General features: G+C 43.8%; 1 protein-coding gene across 2 annotated transcripts in view; it reads left to right on the top strand.

Annotated features, from left to right (window-relative positions):
• LOC126161797 (protein nessun dorma-like) overlaps positions 1-26,087 on the top strand; it is a 215,376-nt gene that overhangs the window by 187,158 nt on the left and 2,131 nt on the right. For both annotated transcript variants that reach the window (XM_049917886.1, XM_049917887.1), the window contains one exon: positions 23,559-23,896. In XM_049917886.1, the coding sequence (XP_049773843.1) occupies positions 23,559-23,896 (338 nt within the window). The remainder of the gene's footprint in view (positions 1-23,558; positions 23,897-26,087) is intronic.

Raw genomic sequence — 26,087 nt, forward strand, 5'->3', positions numbered from 1 at the left:
AACAGTACCTAAAGCACGTGCGATGAAACTGGCTGCTGCTGCTGCTATTGATGACTCGGCAATGGATGTGGTTCCCATCAGCATCCCACCTAGTCCTACTTGTCCACCACAAAGGTGCAAAGAGAAAGGGAAGACAAACTTTCCCAGTAGATAATGGACATCTTGCAGTAGAATTTAAATGGCTTCAGAGTTTATGTGGGTGAATTAATGTTCCTCACATAGACCAGAGCGCGTGTGTGTTCAGGAAACACATTTCAAGGAATCAGATACCCCTGTGTTTAGGGTATATCGTCTATATTGAAAAGCCCTTCATGGCGACAGAGCTCAGGAAAGAGTGGCAGTGTTCATCCATGACACCCTTTACTCCTCCCCTGTAACCCTAGTCACCACACTACAGGCAGCTGCTGTCAATTTGTGTTTTGTGTCCTTTCTGATAGCGTGTTCCCTCTACCTTCCATCACAGGCACCACTGGATGATGAGGCACTTTCTGAGTTGATTGACTAGCTTCTGCGACTGTTCATGCACTTAGGGGATTTTAAGGCCTATAATATTCTATAGGGTAGTCTCTCCACCTCCCAGTGGGACAAATGGTTGAAAGTGTATAGGGACATTCTCCACCATTGATTTGACAGTTTGCTCTCCCGCTCTCACAGACTCTTTCGAATGGGATGTGGCAGACGACCTCCACTCCAGTGACCACTTTCTTATTACTGTCTGCCTTTTACAATTAATGGAGTTTGAGGGAAAAACCACCCAAGTGGCTCCTATCCAAGGTGAAATCAACTCTTTCTAGGCAGCTAGCTGTGCTTGAGTGCAGGGACAGCATCCACGACTCTGTAGGTCACATTATCGGTGTAATCCACACTGCCGCTGATGTATCTATGTCTAAATCGTCAGGCTGTCACAGAAGGCAACCTGTTCTTTGGTGGAATGATCACTGTCGTTGCACTGTAGAGGAGAGGTGGACAGCATTGCGTAGCTTCGTGCATTGTCCAACAGCAGAGAACCTTTGAGCCTTCCAGTTAGCGAGAGCCAAAGCGTGACGGACAGTGAAGGAAAGCAAGAAGCAGTCATGGCACAAGCTTCTGAAGTCCATTAATAGGTCAATTTCTGCCACTGCAGTATGAGAATCCATAAGGAAGAAATCTGGGAAAAGGATGTCATGTCCATCAGCTGCCATAAAGGACAATGGAATCCTGAAAGTAACGCCTGTAGATATTGCTAACACCATGACGTGGTACTTATACGATGTAACATCGTCCATAAGTACAGTTCCAGATTTCCATGACTATCATGAAGTTTGGGAAAGGAAACGTCTTGTTTTCGCCTCCAACAATGCTGAAGCCTATAACCTCCCGTACTCCATGTCAGAATTGGACCCAGCATTAGCTGTAGCTCATGAGACCGCTCCCAGGCCAGACTTTATGCATTATGGTATGCTGCAGCACCTCAACCCTGAATCTAAATAAATCTTACTTGCTCTCTATGGGAAATGTTCTGTCCCTTGGAGGGAATCCATAGTGGTGCCCATCCTTAAACCAGGAAAGAACCACACACTTCCAGGCAGTTATTGGAGTGTCGCTCTTGCCAGCTGTGTAGGAAAGATGCTAGAGCAGATGATCAACTCCCACCTTGTCTGGACACTGGAATCTCACAATCTCATCAGACGTTTCCAGTGTGGACTTAGAAGATATCATTCCACTCTTGATAACCTCACCCTACTGGATCCGGCTCTACAGAAGGCATTCCTACGAAAGGAGCATTTAATATCCATATTTCCTGACAATGAAAAGGCATACAACACTACGTGGAGACACAATATACTCTCTCAGCTACATTAATAGGGTTTTTGTGGCTGCCTTCCCATTTTCCTGTGGTCCTTCCTTGCTGAACATTATTTTTTGTACAGAGTCAGGAATCCTCTTTCCAGTAGATTTCCTCAAGTCAATGGTCTCCCACAGGGGAGCATTTTAAGCGTGACTTTGTTCGCAGTTGTGATCAATGGCATATCGTCTACAGTGAGGAGCCCTGTGCAGTGCTCCTTGTTTGTGGATGATTTTTCTATTTTTTGTTCCACATCTAGTCCTGTATCTGCCTCTCATCAGTTACAGATGACACTTGAGTGAGTGGAAGAATGGTCTGCTTGGACAGGTTTTAATTTCTCCCCAGAGAAAATAGTATATATTGATTTTAATTGTGATGGTCCTTTTTTGTGACCTCCGGAACTAAGGCTGTGAGAGACTGTTTTACATTCTAAGGAGATGATGTGGTTCTTAGGTCTCTTATTTGATAGCAGACTTTCTTGGCTGCCACATCTCAAGGAGATCAGAACAAGAACACTGGATATCATGAAGTGCATGAATGAGAAGAACTGAGGTGTAGATAGATCCTGCTTCCCTCAGTTCGATAAGGATTTCATGCAATCATGTTTTGATTATGGTCTGTGTCTCAGCATGACCAACATATTTAAAGATGCTGGACTCCATATGCCACAAGGGTATCACTGAGCTGGTGTGCGGAGGCAGGGAAGCCGTCATTCGCTGCTTGGCAGTGGTTCCTTGTGCTCAAGCTCTATTCGTTTCCAACTTTGCTGGCTTTCCCTGCAGCTGTTAATATCTGTGAATCCTTAGAATGATTGTGTTCCACTCATCCACAAGGGATGAACCATTCAATATATGGGCAAAGCAGCTTTTAATGGATCTAGGACTGTCTCCATCAGACATACAGAGGGAGGTTGGTGCAAATCTACATCCTGGTTGCTGTTGAAACCTAGAATAATTTTAGATCTGACAGAGTGCAACAAATTGTTCACTCCAGACTACATTTTTAGGAATAAATTTTTTACCATTTTAAATGAGTACCAGCACACTTCCATTGTGTACACAGATTTGTCCAAAGACAGGGATGCTGTCAATTGTTCTGTCATTTTTCCTGTCTTTGGCTTTAGGTTCCATCTGCCTTGTGTGTTTACTATCTTCGACGTCGAATTCTATTCGATTTTTAAGGCTGTGAATCAGATCAGAAACGAGATTGTGGATCCAAATTCCTCATATGCTCTGACTCATTTAGTGTGCTGCAGACAATCCAGTCTATGTACCAAACAGATAGAACTGTCCAGAACATCCACAGTGCCATCCTACACTTGCAAAGACAAAGAAAGGAGGTCTCATTCTGTTGGGTACCAGGACGACACATGGATACCCATGAGAATGAGTTGGCCAATACCACAGCCAAGGAGGGGCATACCCTCCCCAATGTAACTGACTACCCTATTCCTCTGCGTGCTGCGCTCTCATTGGTGCGAAGGTCTATCTTGCATTTTTGGAAGGGAGGGTAGCTGGGCATGACTGAAAATAAGTTGTGATCTGTAAAACAGACTGAGAGACGATGACGCACCTGCTTCTGGCCAGTTAAAATTGATGCAGTGTGTTTAACATGGCTTCGAATAGGACACAGCCCCCTGACCCATGGCTTCCTTCTCAGACTTGAAAAACCGCCTGTTTGTGATGCATGTGGTGTGCTGATTGATTCACCACATTTTAGCTGACTGTATTTTATATAACGACGAAAGGCTTGCAGCTGGTTTACCAACAGACCTGCCCTCAAACTGAACCTGGCATGTGTTTTACAATTTGTATTTTGTCTTCCTTCGACCTACTCTTAGGTCGAAGTTTTTAGTGTGTTAGAAAACAACTGGCTCATCCAATTACTATTTTATGATCTGCCATTCTTCTTTTCTGGACTTGCCTCACAGTGGCTGTCCAGATCAGAAATCATTGTTTGCAATGGTCTGCCTTGACTCGCTTGCTCCATTGTACCGTTCAGAGGATTCGCGTTTGTTCATGTAAAAAAGAATACAAGGGAAAGTTGTATTTTATGCTATCCTTATTGTGTGTGCTGTAGCCCTATTCGCCCCCCACAGTCAGTGTAAGGGCGCTGATGAACGTTATGTTGAGTGCCCTCCAGTTGCAGCAGCAGCAACAACAACAACAGCAACAACAACAGTACATAGCTTGTAATGTGTCTCACTACACAGCATCTGTTACTAATAAACTTCAGTTTCCCAACCGACAGTAGATCACATGACTTAAGAAATGCACTTTCATAGCTAAGTTTCTTTTAAATACCCATTGATGTTTACACTCTTATTACTACAAAATTTAAATCCATTACAGGCATGAATATCCCTACTGGAAAGCATACTCACATGCCCATCAGTGAAATCAGATTTCAAATCCTCATCCCCCTATTCATTACAAGTGAAATATTTATCATACTTAGATTTACTTTACCTAAGTTCACTTGGATACCTTAATTCTCTTTTAAAGCCCCCATTGAATTGACACAATGTTTTGAAATTGTTCTGGTATTTGGAATCGCTTTCTCCTCTTTCATTGGCGTCCAACACTTTTTCCCAGCCGGCACTGGTACGTCTCTTTCGCCACCGTCCGGCGGCAACAAAGCCGTTTGGCATCCGTGCAAAGGAGAGTCTCGAGTCAGTACACCTGGAGGGCATTAAGGTACTCCACCAGGGATGGAATAGGGGATCTCCCTGGCGACTACAAAGGCCAAGATTACTTCTTGATCTGGCTGCTTACAGGAAGTATTGTACCCCGGACCACCTTTTTAAAATTAAACTTACTGAGATTTTAGAACGCCATTCCGATTTTATTACTGTTTACACGGATGGGTCTAAACAGGGGGATTTTATGGGCTGTTCTGCTGTGTTTCCCGATATTGTTCATCGGATAGGGCTCCCAGAGCAGTTCTCAGTTTACTATGCAGAACTGTTTGCCATTCTGCAAGCATTAGAGCATATGCGCCGACATCATGGCACGAAATTCATCATCTGCTCTGATTCCCAAAGTGCTCTACACGCTCTTGAACAGATGTACCCAGCAGATCGGATGGTGCAAGAGGTGCAGGACGCACTCCTGCTCTTGCAACAGCAGGGTAAGGTTGTAATTTTCTGCTGGGTTCCAGGGCACATAGGGATTCCTGGAAATGAACTTGCAGATGCGGCTGCCAAGGAGGCTTGCTCCATCCCACCTCCTGCTCGCTGTTCCGTCCCCCTGCAGGCCATTACGTCTTTCGTGACTCGGAAGGTCATGCGTTGGTGGGAGGCTCAGTGGCTGGACGTGAGGGATAATAAGTTGCGAGCGGTGAAGGATTCTGTCCGACCGTGGCTCACCTCCTTCCGACAATGACGCGCTGAGGAAGTAGCCCTTACACGGCTTAGAATAGGACATTGTCCTTTGACACATGGTTTTCTGTTACGTCGTGAGGAGCGACCAACGTGTCAGACATGTGGGACACAGCTGTTGATACGACATATTTTAACTGAGTGTGTTTTATATGTAGGTTTGAGGGAAGATTTAAATTTACCACCAGACCTGCCCTCTATTTTAACTAATAATGAGGCGAGTGTCGCTAGAGTTTTACGTTTTTGTGTGATGTCTGGCCTTCTTCCCAAAATATTGGGATTGAAGCCTTAATGTGCTGTCCAGTGGTTTGGTCACCCATTATTTGTAAGTGGTCACTCAGCCACCGTTAATTATTTTTACCTGTTTGTACTGCTATTTTATTTTTAGTTTTATCTCCCTGTTTTGATGTGCTGTGTCCAATCTTGCCATATGAACGATACCAATTCCCTCACCATTTGGCTCTGAATTGAACTTTTGGGAACGGGCGCTGATAACCTCGCTGTTGTGTGCCCTAAAACACCAATCATCATCATCATCATCATCATCATCATCATCATCATCATCATCATCATTCTTCCCACGTTTGCAACTCTTTCTGGTGTTCTACAGTATATATAGTGCTTGTAGCCTCAGCCTTCTCTTGTACTTGTTCGACTAGCTCCTGCAGATGCTTCTACAAACTAGTCAAAGTGTTCAGTGCATTAATTACTGTACCAGATTCACTACTGTGTTGTAACACCTCTACTCGGCCTTGCATTTCTGAGATTTGATTATACATATAATTTCAAATTCATGGGTTAACAGTTTCTCTATTTGTCACATCTAATCATTTACCTCTTTATACTGTTCTTCAATTTCATTCCAGACTAAATCACATTGTTTGTGTCTGTTTGCAACTCCTTAGGTAACTTTAACAAGATCACTTCTATATTAGAAAGTTTATCTACTTATTTAGCTATGTCCTCCCCTTGCCTTTTTAAATTTGAGAAATTCCTATTTCTTCAATTAAATCTCTAGGGTTGTAACACCGTTCGACAATTCCTCTTTGGTGGCTTCAGCATCATTAGATAACCTTCTAATTTTCTTAATATTTCTGGTTATTATTTATTTAATCATGTCCAAGCCATAGACAACCCACATATTACATATACACACAAATACAAATACAATACACATATGTATAAATAAAACAAACCCAAAATGGGGAGTCACATTACAATATAAAGACAAACATAGTATATATATCATATCACGTCCCGCCAAAATTCAGCGCATTTAACTGCCACTGCCGTAGCGTTTGCCAGATCTTCTTTCCTGCACACTTCCCCCATGTTGCTGCATTCGAGAAGGTGGTCCATTGTTTGGGTCTGTCCGCACTGGCACATGTCTGTCCCATCTCGGTATCCCCATTTACACATGTTTACATTGCATCTGCCCACCCCAGTTCGTAGGCGGTTGAGGGTTCTCCATAATGGCCATTTTAGTTCATTTCCAGAGGCCAATTGTTTGTTGGGTGAGATTAGAGGTGCCTGGTCTCCCGTAGGCAGTGTTGCTTGCCATTTTGACAATCTGGCCTTTTGTTTTGAGGTTTCGAGCGGTTGAACTGAGGTACTGAGGTGAGGAAACTCCGTCTTGATTTTAGACATGTGTGGGGAGGGTTTTGTCCAAAGAGAGGATGGTGCTGGTCGCGTGGCTGCTTGAGGCACTCTGCTTTGCTTGCTATAGCTCGTCTGATGTTGGGTGGAGCTATGCCACTAAGCAAATGAAGTTGGCTAACCGGGGTGGGTCTTAGGCATCCCGTGATTACGCGACAGGCATCGTTCAGCAGAGGATCCACTCGTTTCGCATGCGCTGATCTTTCCTAAACTGGGGCAGCGTATTCAGCAACCGAGTAGCAGAGTGCAAGTGCCGACGTACGTAAAGTATGTGGGTCGGCACCCCATTTCGTGGAGGTGAGCTTACTCAGGAGGTTGTTTCTTGTTGATAGTTTGCCCCTGACCTTGTCTACATGATGTGTGTAAGTAAGTGTGCGATCAAGGGTGATGCCTAAATAACAAGGAGTGCTGCTGAACGCAACCCGTTGGTTGTTCCACGTGTTGTTTAGGGTATGTTTGGTGTCTCGGTTTTGAAGATGGAATAGGCAGGATAATGTTTTTGCTGCGTTCGGGCGTAGGCAGTTGGCTTCGTAGTATGGCGTTAGACCGTTGGGGGCATTCGTAACGCTAATTTCTATGTCGTTAAAGTTCCGACCCTGCATGGCTATTGCAAGATCGTCCGCATAAGCAAAGCTCCTAAGCTCCTAGTCCCTGGTGCAACTGGTTGATCATTCACATATATGTTGAAAAGAGTGGGTGCGAGGACACTGCCTTGGGGTAGTCCGTTTTTCTGGATATGCCATCGGCTTCGCTTCCCTCCTAGATTTACGATGAACCGTCTGTTGCTGAGAAGAGTTGATATAATTTGTATCAGCCCGAAATCATTAGTCATAGCATATATTTTAGTGAGCAGCAGTTTGTGATTTACAGTGTCGAATGCGGATGAGAGGTCGACAAGTACGGCTCCAGTAATTAGACGGTTCTCGTACCCATGCTCTATGAACTAGGTAAGATTCAAGACCTGTCCAGTGCAAGTTTTCCCAGGGCGAAACCCCACCTGTTCCGTAATTATCTGATGATCAATATTAGGCACAAGTCGATTCAGCAGCATGCGCTCGAACACCTTGTACAAGCAGCAAAGTAATGTTACCAGTCTGAAATTTTTTGGCTCGTCCAGTGGTTTGCCAGGTTTTGGAATGGCTATGACCTTGCCCTTTCTCCAGATTTTCGGGATGTTGTTTAGCCGGATACAGGTATTGAAAAGTAAGAGCAGCCAGTTTTTCGTGTACTCGCCAAATTTAAGGATCTGTTCATTCCTAAGGTCGTCTAGCCCTGCTGCTTTGCCAGGTTTCAGAGATAGGGTGCAGACTCTAGCTCTTCTATGGTAAATGGACGGCTGTAGTAGTTCGAGTCACTTTCGCCACTTCTTATTGGGATGGTTTTTGCTGGAGTCTTTGTTTTCCCATTAAGAACGAGTTGGTGCACTATTTGGTTGACTGTTACTCTTGGTGCTTCCGTTTGCTGCTTAGGGTCATTATTTAGCTTCTTAATTGTCTTCCAGCAATCCGGCTAGAATCTTTCATGTCCACACTTTCAATTAGCTGTTGCCATTCTTCTCGGCGCTTCTCGATTAGCTGGTCGGTAAGTGCATTTGCAAGTTCAAGAGTTTCTTCAGAGAATGGGTTCTCCTCGTACTTTTCCTTATATGCATTGTATAGTTGCCGGCTGTCTTTCGTTAGGCCCGGTACAAACTCCGTTCTGCAGCCCCTAGGGATAGACTTTCTTGGTACATTCTGGACGATTTCTATGAACTTATCGTAGTTGCTGGGTGTTGGTCCTAGAGTTTGCAGCTTTTCGTTGATTCCAGTTGCAAAAACTTCCCAGTTTGCCCTCTTGAAATTAAATCTTCGCCGAAATGGAATCCGCACTGGCACCACTGCTGAAGTAACTGAGAGTTTGATGGGTCTATGTTGGGAATGTGGAATAGGACACGGGACGTCTTTCACGCACTCAGTTACCAAGTTCTGGCTGACGAAGATGAGGTCAGGGTTGTATCCCCTTTGCCACCTGCCACTGTTAAAAGATGGGGGGAGTTTGGCATCTGCCCATGTCTCCACCTTGAGTCAGTCTTCATTAGATTCATTGTATCCCCAGCGTGTATGGTGACTATTGAAGTCACCCATTACGATACTGCCCGTGGGAAGGGGATTATTGTGCAGCAGGTCATATTCGAATGGCGTATTTGGAGGCTTATATATTGCTGTTATTGTCATATGATTAGTCTCAACTCTGAGAAGTTCAATGTTGTTTCTGTCTGAAGTTGAAACCCGTTGTAGACTACTCCCTCTCGTATGAAAATTGCACTTCCGTATTGATCGTCAGGCCGTTCGATTGCCAGTTTCATGCCCGCAATTTTAGGTCTATTGCTGTTTGGGCCTTGGTGCGTTTCCTGTAGGCATAGGATGTGACGTTCGTTCAATCTGCACAAATCAGCCAGTATATCCTGTTTGGTAGGTGATAATTCCTCCACATTTATGGAGATGATAGTCAGACGTGGTCTTAAGAAGGACCGATTATGAGAGTCATCATGCATTTTGTTCTTTCTTGTAATGGCTTGGTGGTAGCAGAATCAGCAGGACTACAAGTAGTCCTCCCAGGGCCGTGACGTGGATGCTTCTGCTGTGGCCCCAATATTTCTGGTAAATTGCGTACACGCTGTGGGTAGGAATCTGCATACAGTGTAGACAACAGTATATATACTTAATAGAACTTAAATAATGTCTCTGAGTGATTAGAAGTGGAACATGTTATTCTGAGACTCGACATGTCACACCACAGTCCGAAAATCCTTCATTTTGAGATTGTTAATGAAAGTTTATACATGAGGCAACATTTAGAAGGCATGGAATAAAAATTTCCATAACCAGCACTTACGGATTAATCTGAACTCATATGCTGCAGATCAGGCTAGCATTGGTTTTAAACTGTGTGTGTAGATGACTGGCAGGTAGATCTATACATTGTCCTTGTATGTCTTGCAGGTGCTATCTAAGGGGACTATCCAGACACTCCCCAAGACTTGCTAGAAGATGTGCTCCTGCAAACAACAAAAAATATATCGTTTATGCATGATGGTACTCCAGCACATTTTAATCTCACTGTTGGAAATGCGCTAACTGGTATACAGTATGTCAGAGTAGAGGAGGACCAGTTCCATGGACTCCACACTCTCTCAACCTCAGTCATTTAGATTTTTATCTTTGGGGACACTTTAAACACTTGGTTTATGCTACAGCCAACTTGAATGGAGAAACTCTTCATCAACACCTCAAGACTCTTGTGAAACCATTCAACACTGTCATTGAGTACAGCATTTGAAAGAGCACAACAGTCTGATTCGAAAAGTGCATAAATATGTGGAAGCAAGAAGACAAAATTTTGTATATTTATTATGGTTTTCTGATTTGATGACATGCTAAAGCTGATGATGTGTAACTAATGTGTTGAATGTTACATTCCATTAAACTTTTATTGAAGTTCATTTAATAAACTGAGCAGAAGCAGCTCCTTCTAAGAGGCCAAGGAGCCAGGCCCCACCAAAAATTTTGTGAATTATTTATTTATTTTATTTATTTATTTATTTATTTATTTTTCCAGTTTGTGTATAAGTACAACTCACAGAAACCCAATATAAGCAGGCCCAGTTCCCTTCATTGCAGACACACACAAAGCATATCATTCTGCAGTGACAAACCTGTCTTTCTTTCCCCATCCCATTCATCCAAAGCTGAGGGCCAGTTGCAGGTGGCCTGTAGTCCCGCACTCCCTCGACACTCCTGGTCCGCAGTCACAGTGACACGACTAAGCACTTTCCTCTTCTCTCTCTCTCGCCCCTCACCGAAAGTACAGTTGCGAGCCAGCAAACACAGGCCCCAATAGAGGGGCCATTGCACGTGTGCCCCTCTTTGTCCTCATCCCAGCCATGCCATGGGGCCAGTGGCTGACTGCCCTTATTCCCTCCACACTAAAATTGCAGTCGTAGTGATGTGATCAAGCTGTTTCCCTTTTTCCACCTCGGCCTTCACACTAGTGCAACATTCGGCCATTTCGTGTGGGCCCAGTGGGCGGACCAGCTCACCCATTCTCCTCTGTCCCTGCCACATTCCTGCTCTCCTCCCCTTGCTCACGTGTCAACAAATCTTCACAGTGTTTGGGGCCAGCCACCTTGGGCCTACAGCACCTAACTGTAGTTGCTGTCACATGCTGTACTGTGTTCCTTTCCTCCCATACTGCCCTTTATCAACGGAAAATGTTGAAAACAGTGAACGAGGCCACCTCTTACTAGTGTCCTGTATTCCTGAGCTGTGTTGTTGAAACTCAAGCGTTCATATAGTGATTTTAGAATGAATAAAGTAGATTGTTAGCTTAAAATGTCCATTCATGTATTAAGTATGGAAGAGAAGATGGAAATCAAGCAGTTAGGTGCACAACAATAAAAAGATTTCGTGATGTCTCAACTCAACAGGAAGAAGAAGAGAACTTTCTGCAACACTTGGTTCTATAAAAGGTCTTGGTTAACATTATTAAGTGAAAAGAAACAGAAACTATTTTGTTTCTATTGTGTGTTATTTGGTAGTGAAGGACTGTGGACAACAGTCAAGTGGTAGGATCTAAAGCATTTAACTGAACGATTTAAGAAACACGAAAAAAGTGGACAACATTTAGAAAATTCTTGTGATTACACGATGTTTCGCACAATTAACATTGCTGCTCACATTGATTTGGTGTATAAAATGTCAATTCAAGAAACATAATTAATTAGTTACAAAGAATAGATACATATTAAACAGAATAGTATAGTACTTAATGTTTTGTGGAACTCATGAGTTACCACTAAGGGCTCACAATGCAAAAATGCGAGTCAGCAAACTCTGGCAATTACTTACATTTGTTATCTCCTCAGAAATCTTTGTGGCGTGTTATATGATCACTTCAGTAGCTGTAGACTTCCCTGTGCAAATGTACGTCTCCCATGATACAAAATGAACTTTTAGACTGTATGCATCAATTTTACATTAAACAACTGATTAAAGACATTAATGCTGCCACTTCTGTTTCTGTGCAGGCAGACGAAAAAAAGATATTACATGCAGAAATCAATTTGTCATTATACTGCAGCGTTTTAAGAGGAAGAAACCTGGTGAACGATTCATTCCCTTTGAAAATATTAATGATAGGATGGCATGTGGCCTTAGTGGGGTTCTAAAAGGAAGTCTGGAACCTTTCAGTGTTAAAGAAAAACTCATTGCTCAGGCATACGATGGCACTCCAGTAATAAGCAGCTGTCGTGGTGTACAGACTCTGAGGCAGAGTACTTTCCCATATGCCTGTCATGTCCACTGATATGGGTACCAAATGAATTGGGTTATTCAGAATGCTTGTAGTAAAAACATAAAGTCTGTTAGGTTGTTCTTCGCAAGTATTTTAGGATTTCAACATTTTTCTCTCTATTGACTGAACGAAGTGACTTGGTACAGACACTCTACAACCAGAAAATTCCTTCAGTCTCTTAAACTAGATGGAAATTCCAGTCTGTAATAGTAACTAATGTTCAAGAAAATAAATTACATGCACTGGAATGTTTTGATAAGATTTCGGAAGAAGATTCTTGGGATGATATTACAGTAAGAGAAGCATTTCCATTAAGAAATTTACTTCGCAATCCAGACATTTTGTTCCTTCTAAATTTTTTCTACAAAATTATGAAACATCTTGGTATTTAGTATAACACAGATTTGATGCAGAGTAAGTACACTATTGCTATAGCCAATGCATTATGTCATTTTGAGTCAGCTTTCTCTGAAATTGAAAGGTATCAAGTTTCTGAAAATGAATGTTTTGCTCCTTCAAGAAAATGTTTCAGGTATAGCACTGAACCTAATTTGATAGCAGATGCCAAAGAAGTGTTTGAAATTGTCACCAACCAACAGAAAGGAGGGTTACAAAACTCATATTTTCAGCAGCTGCAAAATTGTTGATCTGTTCAAATAACATTTCCCAGCCACTGTTGCCATTACTTTTTCATCCAGCTACTGTCCCTTAGAGACCTCATTACTCAATGTGCTAGTTGGTTAAAATATGTGTGAAACCACTCCTAGCCAAGGTTTTTTCGTTATTACCTTTGGCTGTAATATAAAAACCACAATGGTCCCTACATTTGCTCCCTTGTGTACTCCCAGTGGGAAAGAAGTTACATGCTTCCTCCCACAGTTGCATCATTTTTCCTTTTATGCCACAAAGAGACTACAGAAACACAACTAGAATAAGTATAAACACCAACGGAAGGAAAGCTGGTGAACTTCGGTTTAAATCCAGACAGCTCCAAACACCAACAGTTAGTCAATAAATTTTATTATTGGCTACAGTATTTCATGGATTATATTTATAACGGCACATTCACTACCGTTAGAACATATTTAAGTAGTATGACATAAATGAAGGTTATATAATGGACATTTCAGAACAGTTCTGTTATAAAGTTTACTAACTTTTTATCTGGGTCCCACCAATGAAACTGAGCATGAGCTGCCACTGAAACTGAGGATTTTTGGGCATACATTTATATTAAAATTTTTCTTGCTTTGGTGTATGGAACGTGTCACCAAGGTTTGTGGAAGTGTTTTTGAAGAACCAGTAATAATGAGAGACTGTCAACCAGATAGAGGTTGGCAATTGAAAGATGTATATAAGCAAACAAGAAAGATGGAAAAAGAGAGACTAAATAATGGAGAAAAGAGAAAATGTAACATAATACATAAAAGTAGAGAGAAAGTTCTGAGAGAAGAAAAGGGTGAGAGTAAAAATGACAATTGTAGTAGCAAAAGGTAGTGGGGAAAAAAACAGAGTTTAAAATTATGTGGAAGAAAGAGTCCAAGACATAAACGTGTGACTATTGCTTGTAAAGTTGTGAAATAATACTAATAGAAGTAATTATTGTGGTGAGACAAATGCCAAACTCCCTGTTAAAGTTGCAGAACAAGCTCTTCAGCAGGATGATATATTTTTGTCAATTTGGACAGTTGACTGTAGACTTCATTTTTACCAAATACAGTTGTGAAACGTGCTTAAACATGAGTTAATATATAGTGCAAGTGCTCTCATTTGTAAATGGTTAGGAATAGCTAATGATCAAGAAAAGTTGGTGCATCAGATAAGTGTACAAATGAGAACAGTTACATACGTTTTCGTTTTCAGGAAATATAGATTACAGTTTCAAAGACCTCATGTGGTGGTTATTAATATCAAGCAGACAACTAAAGCTCACAATCTGGTTGCCATCCAGGCAGCCTGCACGCAGCAGTTTAATGCTTGAAGCACATGCAGAAGACTGCTTGGTCAGCTGTGAATATATTGTGTGCAAATGCTCTCCTTTTGCTGTAATGGGAAGAATATTAATAAGTATGAATTTCTTTTTTAGGATATGTGTCAAGATAGTTACAGCTTGACAGAGTGGCTGCAGAGGAATTACCTCTGCTGTTTCTTAAGGGAATGCGTATAGTGTTGACTAAGACATCATGGAACATCTTAACTTTAAAGATAGTAATGGCCTAAAATAAAATCATAAGTTATATATTGTATATTGATGTAAATATATTATCATTAAAATTTCAAAATCAGAGTCAGACAATTTGGAAACACCAGAGAAATGGCTTGTAAGTGGTCAGTAAAGGGACTACCGTATCTTCAATATGTCATATTAAGTGAAATGGCGCAGAGAGATGATGTCAATTCAAGTCAAATCAAGACCATTTAGTTTTTTGTACTTTCCAAAATTGCTTAAAGCAAATGCCAGGAGGGGTCCCTTGAAAAAGACATAGGCAATTTCCCATGTGATCTTTTCCCAAACCAAGCTTCTGCTAAATTTATATTGACCTCATTGGCAATGGAAATGCTGAACTCTAATCTTCCATACTTACTTCCACATTCTAGTGGTGAAATAGTTGTTCATAGGAATGAAAGTGATGAAATATGGAGTCTTGATCATAATTATCAAATGATGATTGCAGAAGAAAGTATGTAGTTGTGACAGAGACATCTTTGAGAGAGCTCAAGAAGTTTGAGATGACAATATTAGTGATCGAGTCAGTATTTGATAGAAGCTTCTTAATTAAGGATTCCAAATGTCAGTTGACTAGTTTCGTATAAACTTTGAAACTAGTTCCACTAATACAGATTGAATTTAAACATATATATATATATATATATATATATATATATATATATAGTTATAATAGAAGGAAACATTCCACGAAGGAAAAATATATCTAAAGACAAAGATGATGTGACTTACCAAATGAAAGTGCTGGCAGGTCGACAGACACACAAATGAACACAAACATACACACAAAATTCAAGCTTTCGCAACAAACTGTTGCCTCATCAGGAAAGAGGGAAGGAGAGGGAAAGACGAAAGGATGTGGGTTTTAAGGGAGGGGTAAGGAGTCATTCCAGTCCCGGGAGCGGAAAGACTTACCTTAGGGGGAAAAAAGGACGGGTACACACTCGCACACACACACATATCCATCCACACATATACAGACACAAGCAGACATATTTAAAGACCAAATAATGTCTGCTTGTGTCTGTATATGTGTGGATGGATATGTGTGTGTGTGCGAGTGTGTACCCGTCCTTTTTTCCCCCTAAGGTAAGTCTTTCCGCTCCCGGGACTGGAATGACTCCCTTAAAACCCACATCCTTTCGTCTTTCCCTCTCCTTCCCTCTTTCCTGATGAGGCAACAGTTTGTTGCGAAAGCTTGAATTTTATGTGTATGTTTGTGTTCATTTGTGTGTCTGTCGACCTGCCAGCACTTTCATTTGGTAAGTCACATCATCTTTGTCTTTAGATATATATATATATATAAACAAAGATGATGTGACTTACCAAATGAAAGTGCTGGCAGGTCGACAGACACACAAACACAAACATACACACAAAATTCAAGCTTTCGCAACAAACTGTTGCCTCATCAGGAAAGAGGGAAGGAGAGGGAAAGACGAAAGGATGTGGGTTTTAAGGGAGAGGGTAAGGAGTCATTCCAGTCCCGGGAGCAGAAAGACTTACCTTATGGGGAAAAAAGGACGGGTATACACTCGCACACACACACATATCCATCCACACATATACAGACACAAGCAGACATATTTAAAGACAAAGAGTTTGGGCAGAGATGACAGTCGAGACAGAAGTGCAGAGGCAAAGATGTTGTTGAATGACAGGTGAGGTATGATTGGCAGCAACTTGAAATTAGCGGAGATTGAGGCCTGGTGGATAACGGGAAGAGAGGATATATTGAAGAGCAAGTTCCCATCTCCGGAGTTCGGATAGGTTGGTGTTAGTAGGAAGTATCCAGATAACCCGGACGGTGTAACACTGCGCCAAGATGTGCTGGCCGTGCACCAAGGCATGTTTAGCCACAGGGTGATCCTCATTACCAACAAACACTGTCTGCCTGTGTCCATTCATGCGAATGGACAGTTTGTTGCTGGTCATTCCCACATAGAATGCATCACAGTGTAGGCAGGTCAGTTGGTAGATCACGTGGGTGCTTTCACACGTGGCTCTGCCTTTGATTGTGTACACCCTCCGGGTTACAGGACTGGAGTAGGTGGTGGTGGGAGGGTGCATGGGACAGGTTTTACACCGGGGGCGGTTACAAGGGAAGGAGCCAGAGGATAGGGAAGGTGGTTTGGGGATTTCATAGGGATGAACTAAGAGGTTACGAAGGTTAGGTGGACGGCGGAAAGACACTCTTGGTGCAGTGGGGAGGATTTCATGAAGGATGGATCTCATTTCAGGGCAGGATTTGAGGAAGTCGTATCCCTGCTGGAGAGCCACATTCAGAATCTGATCCAGTCCCGGAAAGTATCCTGTCACAAGTGGGGCACTTTTGTGGTTCTTCTGTGGGAGGTTCTGGGTTTGAGAGGATGAGGAAGTGGCTCTGGTTATTTGCTTCTGTACCAGGTCGGGAGGGTAGTTGCGGGATGCGAAAGCTGTTGTCAGGTTGTTGGTGTAATGCTTCAGGGATTCCGGACTGGAGCAGATTCGTTTGCCACGAAGACCTAGGCTGTAGGGAAGGGACCGTTTGATGTGGAATGGGTGGCAGCTGTCGTAATGGAGGTACTGTTGCTTGTTGGTGGGTTTGATGTGGACGGACGTGTGAAGCTGGCCATTGGACAGGTGAAGGTCAACATCAAGGAAAGTGGCATGGGATTTGGAGTATGACCAGGTGAATCTGATGGAACCAAAGGAGTTGAGGTTGGAGAGGAAATTCTGGAGTTGTTCTTCACTGTGAGTCCAGATCATGAAGATGTCATCAATAAATCTGTACCAAACTTTGGGTTGGCAGGCCTGGGTAACCAAGAAGGCTTCCTCTAAGCGACCCATGAATAGGTTGGCGTACGAGGGGGCCATCCTGGTACCCATGGCTGTTCCCTTTAATTGTTGGTATGTCTGGTTTTCAAAAGTGAAGAAGTTGTGGGTCAGGATGAAGCTGGCTAAGGTAATGAGGAAAGATGTTTTTGGTAGGGTGGCAGGTGATCGGCGTGAAAGGAAGTGCTCCATCGCAGCGAGGCCCTGGACATGCGGGATATTTGTGTATAAGGAAGTGGCATCAATGGTTACAAGGATGGTTTCTGGGGGTAACGCATTGGGTAAGGATTCCAGGCGTTCGAGAAAGTGGTTGGTGTCTTTGATGAAGGATGGGAGACTGCATGTAATGGGTTGAAGGTGTTGATCTACGTAGGCAGAGATACGTTCTGTGGGGGCTTGGTAACCAGCTACAATGGGGCGGCCGGGATGATTGGGTTTGTGAATTTTAGGAAGAAGGTAGAAGGTAGGGGTGCGGGGTGTCGGTGGGGTCAGGAGGTTGATGGAGTCAGGTGAAAGGTTTTGTAGGGGGCCTAAGGTTCTGAGGATTCCTTGAAGCTCTGCCTGGACATCAGGAATGGGATTACCTTGGCAAACTTTGTATGTGGTGTTGTCTGAAAGCTGATGCAGTCCCTCAGCCACATACTCCCGACGATCAAGTACCACGGTCGTGGAACCCTTGTCCGCCGGAAGAATGACGATAGACCGGTCAGCCTTCAGATCACGGATAGCCTGGGCTTCAGCAGTGGTGATGTTGGGAGTAGGATTAAGGTTTTTTAAGAAGGATTGAGAGGCAAGGCTGGAAGTCAGAAATTCCTGGAAGGTTTGGAGAGGGTGATTTTGAGGAAGAGGAGGTGGGTCCCGCTGTGACGGAGGACGGAACTGTTCCAGGCAGGGTTCAATTTGGATAGTGTCTTGGGGAGTTGGATCATTAGGAGTAGGATTAGGATCATTTTTCTTCGTGGCAAAGTGATACTTCCAGCAGAGAGTACGAGTGTAGGACAGTAAATCTTTGACGAGGGCTGTTTGGTTGAATCTGGGAGTGGGGCTGAAGGTGAGGCCTTTGGATAGGACAGAGGTTTCGGATTGGGAGAGAGGTTTGGAGGAAAGGTTAACTACTGAATTAGGGTGTTGTGGTGCCAGATTGTGTTGATCGGAATTTTGAGGTTTTGGAGGGAGTGGAGCTGGAAGTGGGAGATTGAGTAGATGGGAGAGACTGGGTTTGTGTGCAATGAGAGGTGGTTGAGGTTTCCTGGCCTTCGTGGAATATTTCCTTCTATTATAATTACTATTAATTCGCATATACCATGCGGATGGATATGTGTGTGTGTGCGAGTGTATACCTGTCCTTTTTTCCCCCTAAGGTAAGTCTTTCCGCTCCCGGGATTGGAATGACTCCTTACCCTCTCCCTTAAAACCCATATCCTTTTGTCTTTCCTTCTCCTTCCCTCTTTCCTGACGAGGCAACTGTTGGTTGCGAAAGCTAGATTTTTGTGTGTATGTTTGTGTTTGTTTGTGTGTCTATCGACCTGCCAGCGCTTTTGTGTGGTAAGTCTCATCATCTTTCTTTTTAAATATATATATATATATATATAAAAACAAAGATGATGTGACTTACCAAACGAAAGTGCTGGCAGGTCGATAGACACACAAACATACACACAAAATTCAAGCTTTCGCAACAAACAGTTGCTTCATCAGGAAAGAGGGAAGGAGAGGGAAAGACGAAAGGATGTGGCTTTTAAGGGAGAGGGTAAGGAGTCATTCCAATCCCGGGAGCAGAAAGACTTACCTTAGGGGGGAAAAAGGATAGTTATACACTCATGCACACACACACACACACACACACACACACACACACACACACACACACACACACACACATCCATCCGCACATACACAGACACAAGCAGACATTTGTAAAGGCAAAGAGTTTGGGCAGAGATGTCAGTCGAGGCGGAAGTACAGAGGCAAAGATGTCGTTGAAAGACAGGTGAGGTATGAGCGGCGGCAAATTGAAATTAGCGGAGATTGAGGCCTGGCGGATAACGAGAAGAGAGGATATGCTGAAGGGCAAGTTCCCATCTCCAGAGTTCTGACAGGTTGGTGTTAGTGGGAAGTATCCAGATAGCCCGGACGGTGTAACACTGTGCCAAGATGTGCTGGCCATGCACCAAGGCATGTTTAGCCACAGGGTGATCCTCATTACCAACAAACACTGTCTGCCTGTGTCCATTCATGCAAATGGACAGTTTGTTGGTGGTCATTCCCACATAGAAAGCTTCACAGTGTAGGCAGGTCAGTTGGTAAATCACGTGGGTGCTTTCACACATAGCTCTGCCTTTGATCGTGTACACCTTCCGGGTTACAGGACTGGAGTAGGTGGTGGTGGGAGGGTGCATGGGACTGGTTTTACACCGGGGGTGGTTACAAGGGTAGGAGCCAGAGGGTAGGGAATGTGGTTTGGGGATTTCATAGGGATGAACTAAGAGGTTCCGAAGGTTAGGTGGACGGCGGAAAGACACTCTTGGCGCAGTGGGGAGGATTTCATGAAGGATGGATCTAATTTCAGGGCAGGAGTTGAGGAAGTCGTATCCCTGCTGCAGAGTCACATTCAGAGTCTGATCCAGTCCCGGAAAGTATCCTGTCACAAGTGGGGCACTTTTGGGGTTCTTCTGTGGGAGGTTCTGGGATTGAGGAGATGAGGAAGTGGCTCTGGTTATTTGCTTCTGTACCAGGCCGGGAGGGTAGTTGCAGGATGAGAAATCTGTTTTCAGGTTGTTTGTGTAATGGTTCAGGGATTCCGGACTGGATTCCAAACTGAACAATCCATTGCCTTCACCTACACATCAACTCAGCCAATCAACACACCCATCAACTCCTATCCTTAATAAAAGTCCTCAATCTTTCTTCTCCCACATCCACATCAGCTGTTCAGAGCATCCTCCTACAGGCCAACCACAAATTAGAACAGCATGCCACCCTCCACCTCAAAAAACTATCCAATCTCGTGGTTTCCCACCTCCGGAAAGGCAACTCACTCACCCTTCACAACCTTTCCAGCAAACCTCAACCTCCTCTCATTGCACACAGACCCAGTCTCTCCCATCTACTCAATCTCCCACATCCAGCTCCACTCCCCCCAAAACCTCAAAATTCCAATCAACACAATCTGGCACCACAACACCCTAATTCAGTAGTTAACCTTTCCTCCAAACCTCTCTCCCAATCTGAAACCTCTGTCCTATCCAAAGACCTCACCTTCAGCCCCACTCCCAGATTCAACCAAACAGCCCTTGTCAAAGATTTACTGTCCTACACCCGTACTCTCTGCTGGAAATATCACTTTTCCACGAAGAAAAATGATCCTAATCCTACTCCTAATGATCCAACTCCCCATGACACGATCCGAATTGAACCCTGCCTGGAACAGTTCCGTCCACCGTCACAGCGGGACCCACCTCCTCTTCCTCAAAATCACCATCTCCAAACTTTCCAGGAATTTCTGACTTCCAGGCTTGCCTCTCAATCCTTCTTAAAAAACCTTAATCCTACTCCCAACATCACCACTGCTGAAGCCCAGGTTATCCGTGATCTGAAGGCTGACCGATCCATCGTCATTCTTCCGGCGGACAAGGGTTCCACGACCGTGGTATTTGATCATCGGGAGTATGTGGCTGAGGGACTGCGTCAGCTTTCAGACAACACTACATACCAAGTTTGCCAAGGTAATCCCATTCCTGATGTCCAGGCAGAGCTTCAAGGAATCCTCAGAACCTTAGGCCCCCTACAAAACCTTTCACCTGACTCCATCAACCTCCTGACCCCACCAACACACCGCATCCCTACCTTCTACCTTCTTCCTAAAATTCACAAACCCAATCATCCCGGCCGTCCCATTGTAGCTGGTTACCAAGACCCCACAGAACGTATCTCTGCCTACGTAGATCAACACCTTCAACCCATTACATGCAGTCTCCCATCCTTCATCAAATACACCAACCACTTTCTCGAACGCCTGGAACCCTTACCCAGTCTGTTACCCCCGGAAACCATCCTTGTAACCATTGATGCCACTTCCTTATACACAAATATTCTGCACGTCCAGGGCCTCGCTGCGATGAGCACTTCCTTTCACGCCGATCACCTGCCACCCTACCAAAAACCTCTTTCCTCATTACCTTAGCCAGCTTCATCCTGACCCACAACTTCTTCACTTTCGAAGACCAGACATACCAACAATTAAAGGGAACAGCCATGGGTACCAGGATGGCCCCCTCGTACGCCAACCTATTCATGGGTCGCTTAGAGAAAGCCTTCTTGGTTACCCAGGCCTGCCAACCCAAAGTTTGGTACAGATTTATTGATGACATTTTCATGATCTGGACTCACAGTGAAGAACAACTCCAGAATTTCCTGTCCAACCTCAACTCCTTTGGTTCCATCAGATTCACCTGGTCCTACTCCAAATCCCATGCCACTTTCCTTGACGTTGACCTCCACCTGTCCAATGGCCAGCTTCACACGTCCGTCCACATCAAACCCACCAACAAGCAACAGTACCTCCATTATGACAGCTGCCACCCATTCCACATCAAACGGTCCCTTCCCTACAGCCTAGGTCTTCGTGGCAAACGAATCTGCTCCAGTCCGGAATCCCTGAAGCATTACACCAACAACCTGAAAACAGCTTTCTCATCCCGCAACTACCCTCTCGACCTGGTACAGAAGCAAATAACCAGAGCCACTTCCTCATCTCCTCAAACCCAGAACCTCCCACAGAAGAACCCCAAAAGTGCCCCACTTGTGACAGGATACTTTCCGGGACTGGATCAGACTCTGAATGTGGCTCTCCAGCAGGGATACGACTTCCTCAAATCCTGCCCTGAAATGAGATCCATCCTTCATGAAATCCTCCCCACTGCACCAAGAGTGTCTTTCCGCCGTCCACCTAACCTTCGAAACCTCTTAGTTCATCCCTATGAAATCCCCAAACCACCTTCCGTACCCTCTGGCTCCTACCCTTGTAACCCCCCCCCCCCCCCCCCGGTGTAAAACCTGTCTCATGCACCCTCCCACCACCACCTACTCCAGTCCTGTAACCCGGAAGGTGTACACGATCAAAGGCAGAGCTATTTGTGAAAGCACCCACGTGATTTACCAACTGACCTGCCTACACTGTGAAGCTTTCTATGCGGGAATGACCACCAACAAACTGTCCATTCGCATGAATGGACACAGGCAGACAGCGTTTGTTGGTAATGAGGATCGACCCTGTGGCTAAACATGCCTTGGTGCACGGCCAGCACATCTTGGCACAGTGTTACACCGTCCGGGCTATCTGGATACTTCCCACTAACACCAACCTGTCAGAACTCCGGAGATGGGAACTTGCCCTTCAGCATATCCTCTCTTCTCGCTATCCGCCAGGCCTCAATCTCCGCTAATTTCAATTTGCCGCAGCTCATACCTCACCTGTCTTTCAACGACATCTTTGCCTCTGTACTTCCGCCTCGACTGACATCTCTGCCCAAACTCTTTGCCTTTACAAATGTCTGCATGTGTCTGTGTATGTGCGGATGGATATGTGTGTGTGTGCGAGTGGATACCTGTCCGTTTTTCCCCCTAAGGTAAGTCTTTCCGCTCCCGGGATTGGAATGACTCCTTACCCTCTCCCTTAAAACCCACATCCTTTCGTCTTTCCCTCTCCTTCCCTCTCTCCTGATGAAGCAACCGTTTGTTGCGAAAGCTTGAATTTTGTGTGTTTGTTTGTGTGTATGTTTTTTTGTGTGTATGTTTGTTTGTGTGTATGTTTGTTTGTGTGTATGTTTGTTTGTGTGTATGTTTGTTTGTGTGTATGTTTGTTTGTGTGTATGTTTGTTTGTGTGTATGTTTGTTTGTGTGTATGTTTGTTTGTGTGTATGTTTGTTTGTGTGTATGTTTGTTTGTGTGTATGTTTGTTTGTGTGTATGTTTGTTTGTGTGTATGTTTGTGTTTGTTTGTGTGTCTATCGACTTGCCAGCACTTTTGTTTGGTAAGTCACATCATCTTTGTTTTTAGATATATTTTTCCCACGTAGAATGTTTCCCTCTATTATATATATATATATTGTTGCCCAAATAATAATAAAAGTAGTTGTTGACTGATTTATCTCATATCATTGGAATGTTATTCTTTGTGAGCAATCGTCGTGTGTGTAAAATTACTCGATTACCTGAGCTGAGATTATCAGTGGAAAAGACTCAGTCTGTTTATTGTAAATTTGTACATTAGCCACCTTTTCTAATCAATAATTAATATTCATATATTTCTCTGTGAATAAATTTCAGGTTTTGCTGGTCTTCCTCTTAGCAGCACATTAGTTGCTGAGGGATCCTGCATCTTAGACTGCCCAGGGGGCAATTTTGCATTGGAGGACCTAATCATAAGCTGTGAAAACAACACAGCATCTGTCATTATTAGAAGTGGATTTCTAAAAATTCGTAACTGTCATTTCTTTGGGACAAAGTGGTCATTTAACTCTCCCGCCATCATAGTTTTACAAGGAGCTCATGTTGAAATTGACAGCTCTGTCTTTTCAAATCTTGGAACTGCTTTAATTATATGTCCAGGTGCAGTTGTGCATATTGCATCTAGTGAAATTTCTTCTTGTTCTGTTGGAATACAGGTAAAACTAAATTTTTAATATATTTTGTGTTTGAAATACTTAAGAGATGTTGCAAATGCTCATTCGTTTGCATAATTATGATGCAGTTCCTTGAGTGTTTTGTGTAACAACGTAGATGAGAGGTAATTTCTATGCAATAATTTTGAAAAGGTTTTATTCGGTTGTGTAGATGATATCACTAAGCAGAACAAGACAAACTTCTGTTAATTTTAAGGAAAAAGGAGAAAATTGCCTTGTATTTGTGTATTTGAAATTCAGGGAAAACTGACTGTTGTTGATTGTTTTAGATCTGTTGACTAAGTTGTATTTTGCTACACAAGAAAATTATATCGCAAATGAACAAAACCAGTTTTCAAAAAGGGGAAGTTGAGATCATTTTTCTAATTATTTATAAACAACAAATAAATTGAAGAGTGGAAAATCCAGGATGGGATGTAATAAAATTATGAAAAGGATAATTGCACTCACCATATAGCAGAGACGCTGAGTTGCAGATAGGCACAACAAAAAGACTGTCACAAGATAAGCTTTTGGCCAAGTCCTTTGTCAAGTACACACACACACACACACGCACACACACGACCGCAGTCTTTGGCAGTTGAAGCCAGACTATGAGTGGCAGCACCAGTGCATGATGGGATAGACAGCTGGGTGGGGGTAAGGAAGAGGCTGGGGAGGGGTAGCAAGGTAGGGGTGAAGTCCTGCTGGGGAGCATGCAGGGAGAAGGTAGAGCAGCTAGATGCAGTCGAGAGGTTAGACGGAGGTCGGGGGAAAGAGGGGGAGATGGCGAAAAAGAGAGAAGTAGAAAGACTGTGTGTGTTGGTGGGATAGAGGGCTGTGTAGTGCTGGAATGGGAACAGGGAAGAGGTTAAATGGGTGATGACAATGACTAACAAAGGTTGAGGCCAGGAGGGTTATGGGAACGTAGGATATATTGTAGAGAAAGTTCTCACCTGTGCAATTCAGAAAAGCTGGTGTTGGTGGGAAGGATCCGTATTGCACAGGTTATGAAGAATTGAAATGAAGAATGTCATGTTGGGCAGCATGCTCAGCAACAGGGTGGTCCAGTTGTTTCTTGGCCACAGTTTGTCAGTGGCCATTCATGCGGACAGACAGCTTGTTGGTTATGAGTTGCAGATAGGCACAACAAAAAGACTGTCACAAGATAAGCTTTTGGCCAAGTCCTTTGTCAAGTACACACACACACACACACACACACACACACACACACACACACACACACACACGACCGCAGTCTTTGGCAGTTGAAGCCAGACAATGAGTGGCAGCACCAGTGCATGTAGCACAGTGGTTGGAGCTGAACTTGTAGATCACAACTGGTTTCACAGGTAGACCTGCCTTTGATGGGATAGGTGATGTTTGTGACCGGATTGGAGTAGGTGGTGGTGGGAGGATGTATGGGACACGTCTTGCGTCTAGGTCTACTACAGGGATATGACCCATGAGGTAAGGGGTAGGGAGCAATGGTTGTATAGGAATTGACCAGTATATTGCATAGGTTCGGTGGGCAGCAGAATACCACTGTGGGAAGGGTAGGAGGGATAGTGGGCAAGACATTTCTCATTTTAGGGCATGACGAGAGGTAGTCAGAACCCTGGCAGAGAATGTAATTCAGTTGCTACAGTCCTGGGCGGTACTGAGTTATGAGGGAAATGCTCCTCTGTGGCCGGACGGTGAGTCTGGGAGGTGAGAGGTGACTGGAAAGATGAGGCATAGGAGATTTGTTTTTGTACAAGGTTGGGAGCATAATTACGGTCTGTAAATGCTTCAGTTGTACCCTCAGTATATTTCAGTAGGAATAGCTTGTCACTGCTGATGCAATGGCTACGGGTAGCTAGGCCATATGGAAGGGAGTTCTTGGTATAGAACAGGTGACAGCTGTCGAATTGGAGATATTGCTGGCAGTTAGTAGGTTTCATGTGGACAGAGATACTGTTGTAGCCATCTTTGAGATGGAGTTCAACATCTATGAAGGTGGCTTGTTGGGTTGAGTATGACCAAGTGAAGCGAATGGGGGAGAAGGTTTTTAGGTTGTGGAGGAATGTGGATAGGATATCCTCACTCTTGATCGAGATCACAAAGATATCATCAGTGAATTTGAACCAAGTGAGGATTTTAGGATTGTGGGTGTTTAGGAAGGATTCCTTTAGTTGGCCCATGAATGTGTTGG

This window comes from Schistocerca cancellata, chromosome 2, assembly GCF_023864275.1.
Source record: "Schistocerca cancellata isolate TAMUIC-IGC-003103 chromosome 2, iqSchCanc2.1, whole genome shotgun sequence".
In the NCBI taxonomy this organism is placed as follows: Eukaryota; Metazoa; Arthropoda; class Insecta; order Orthoptera; family Acrididae; genus Schistocerca; species Schistocerca cancellata.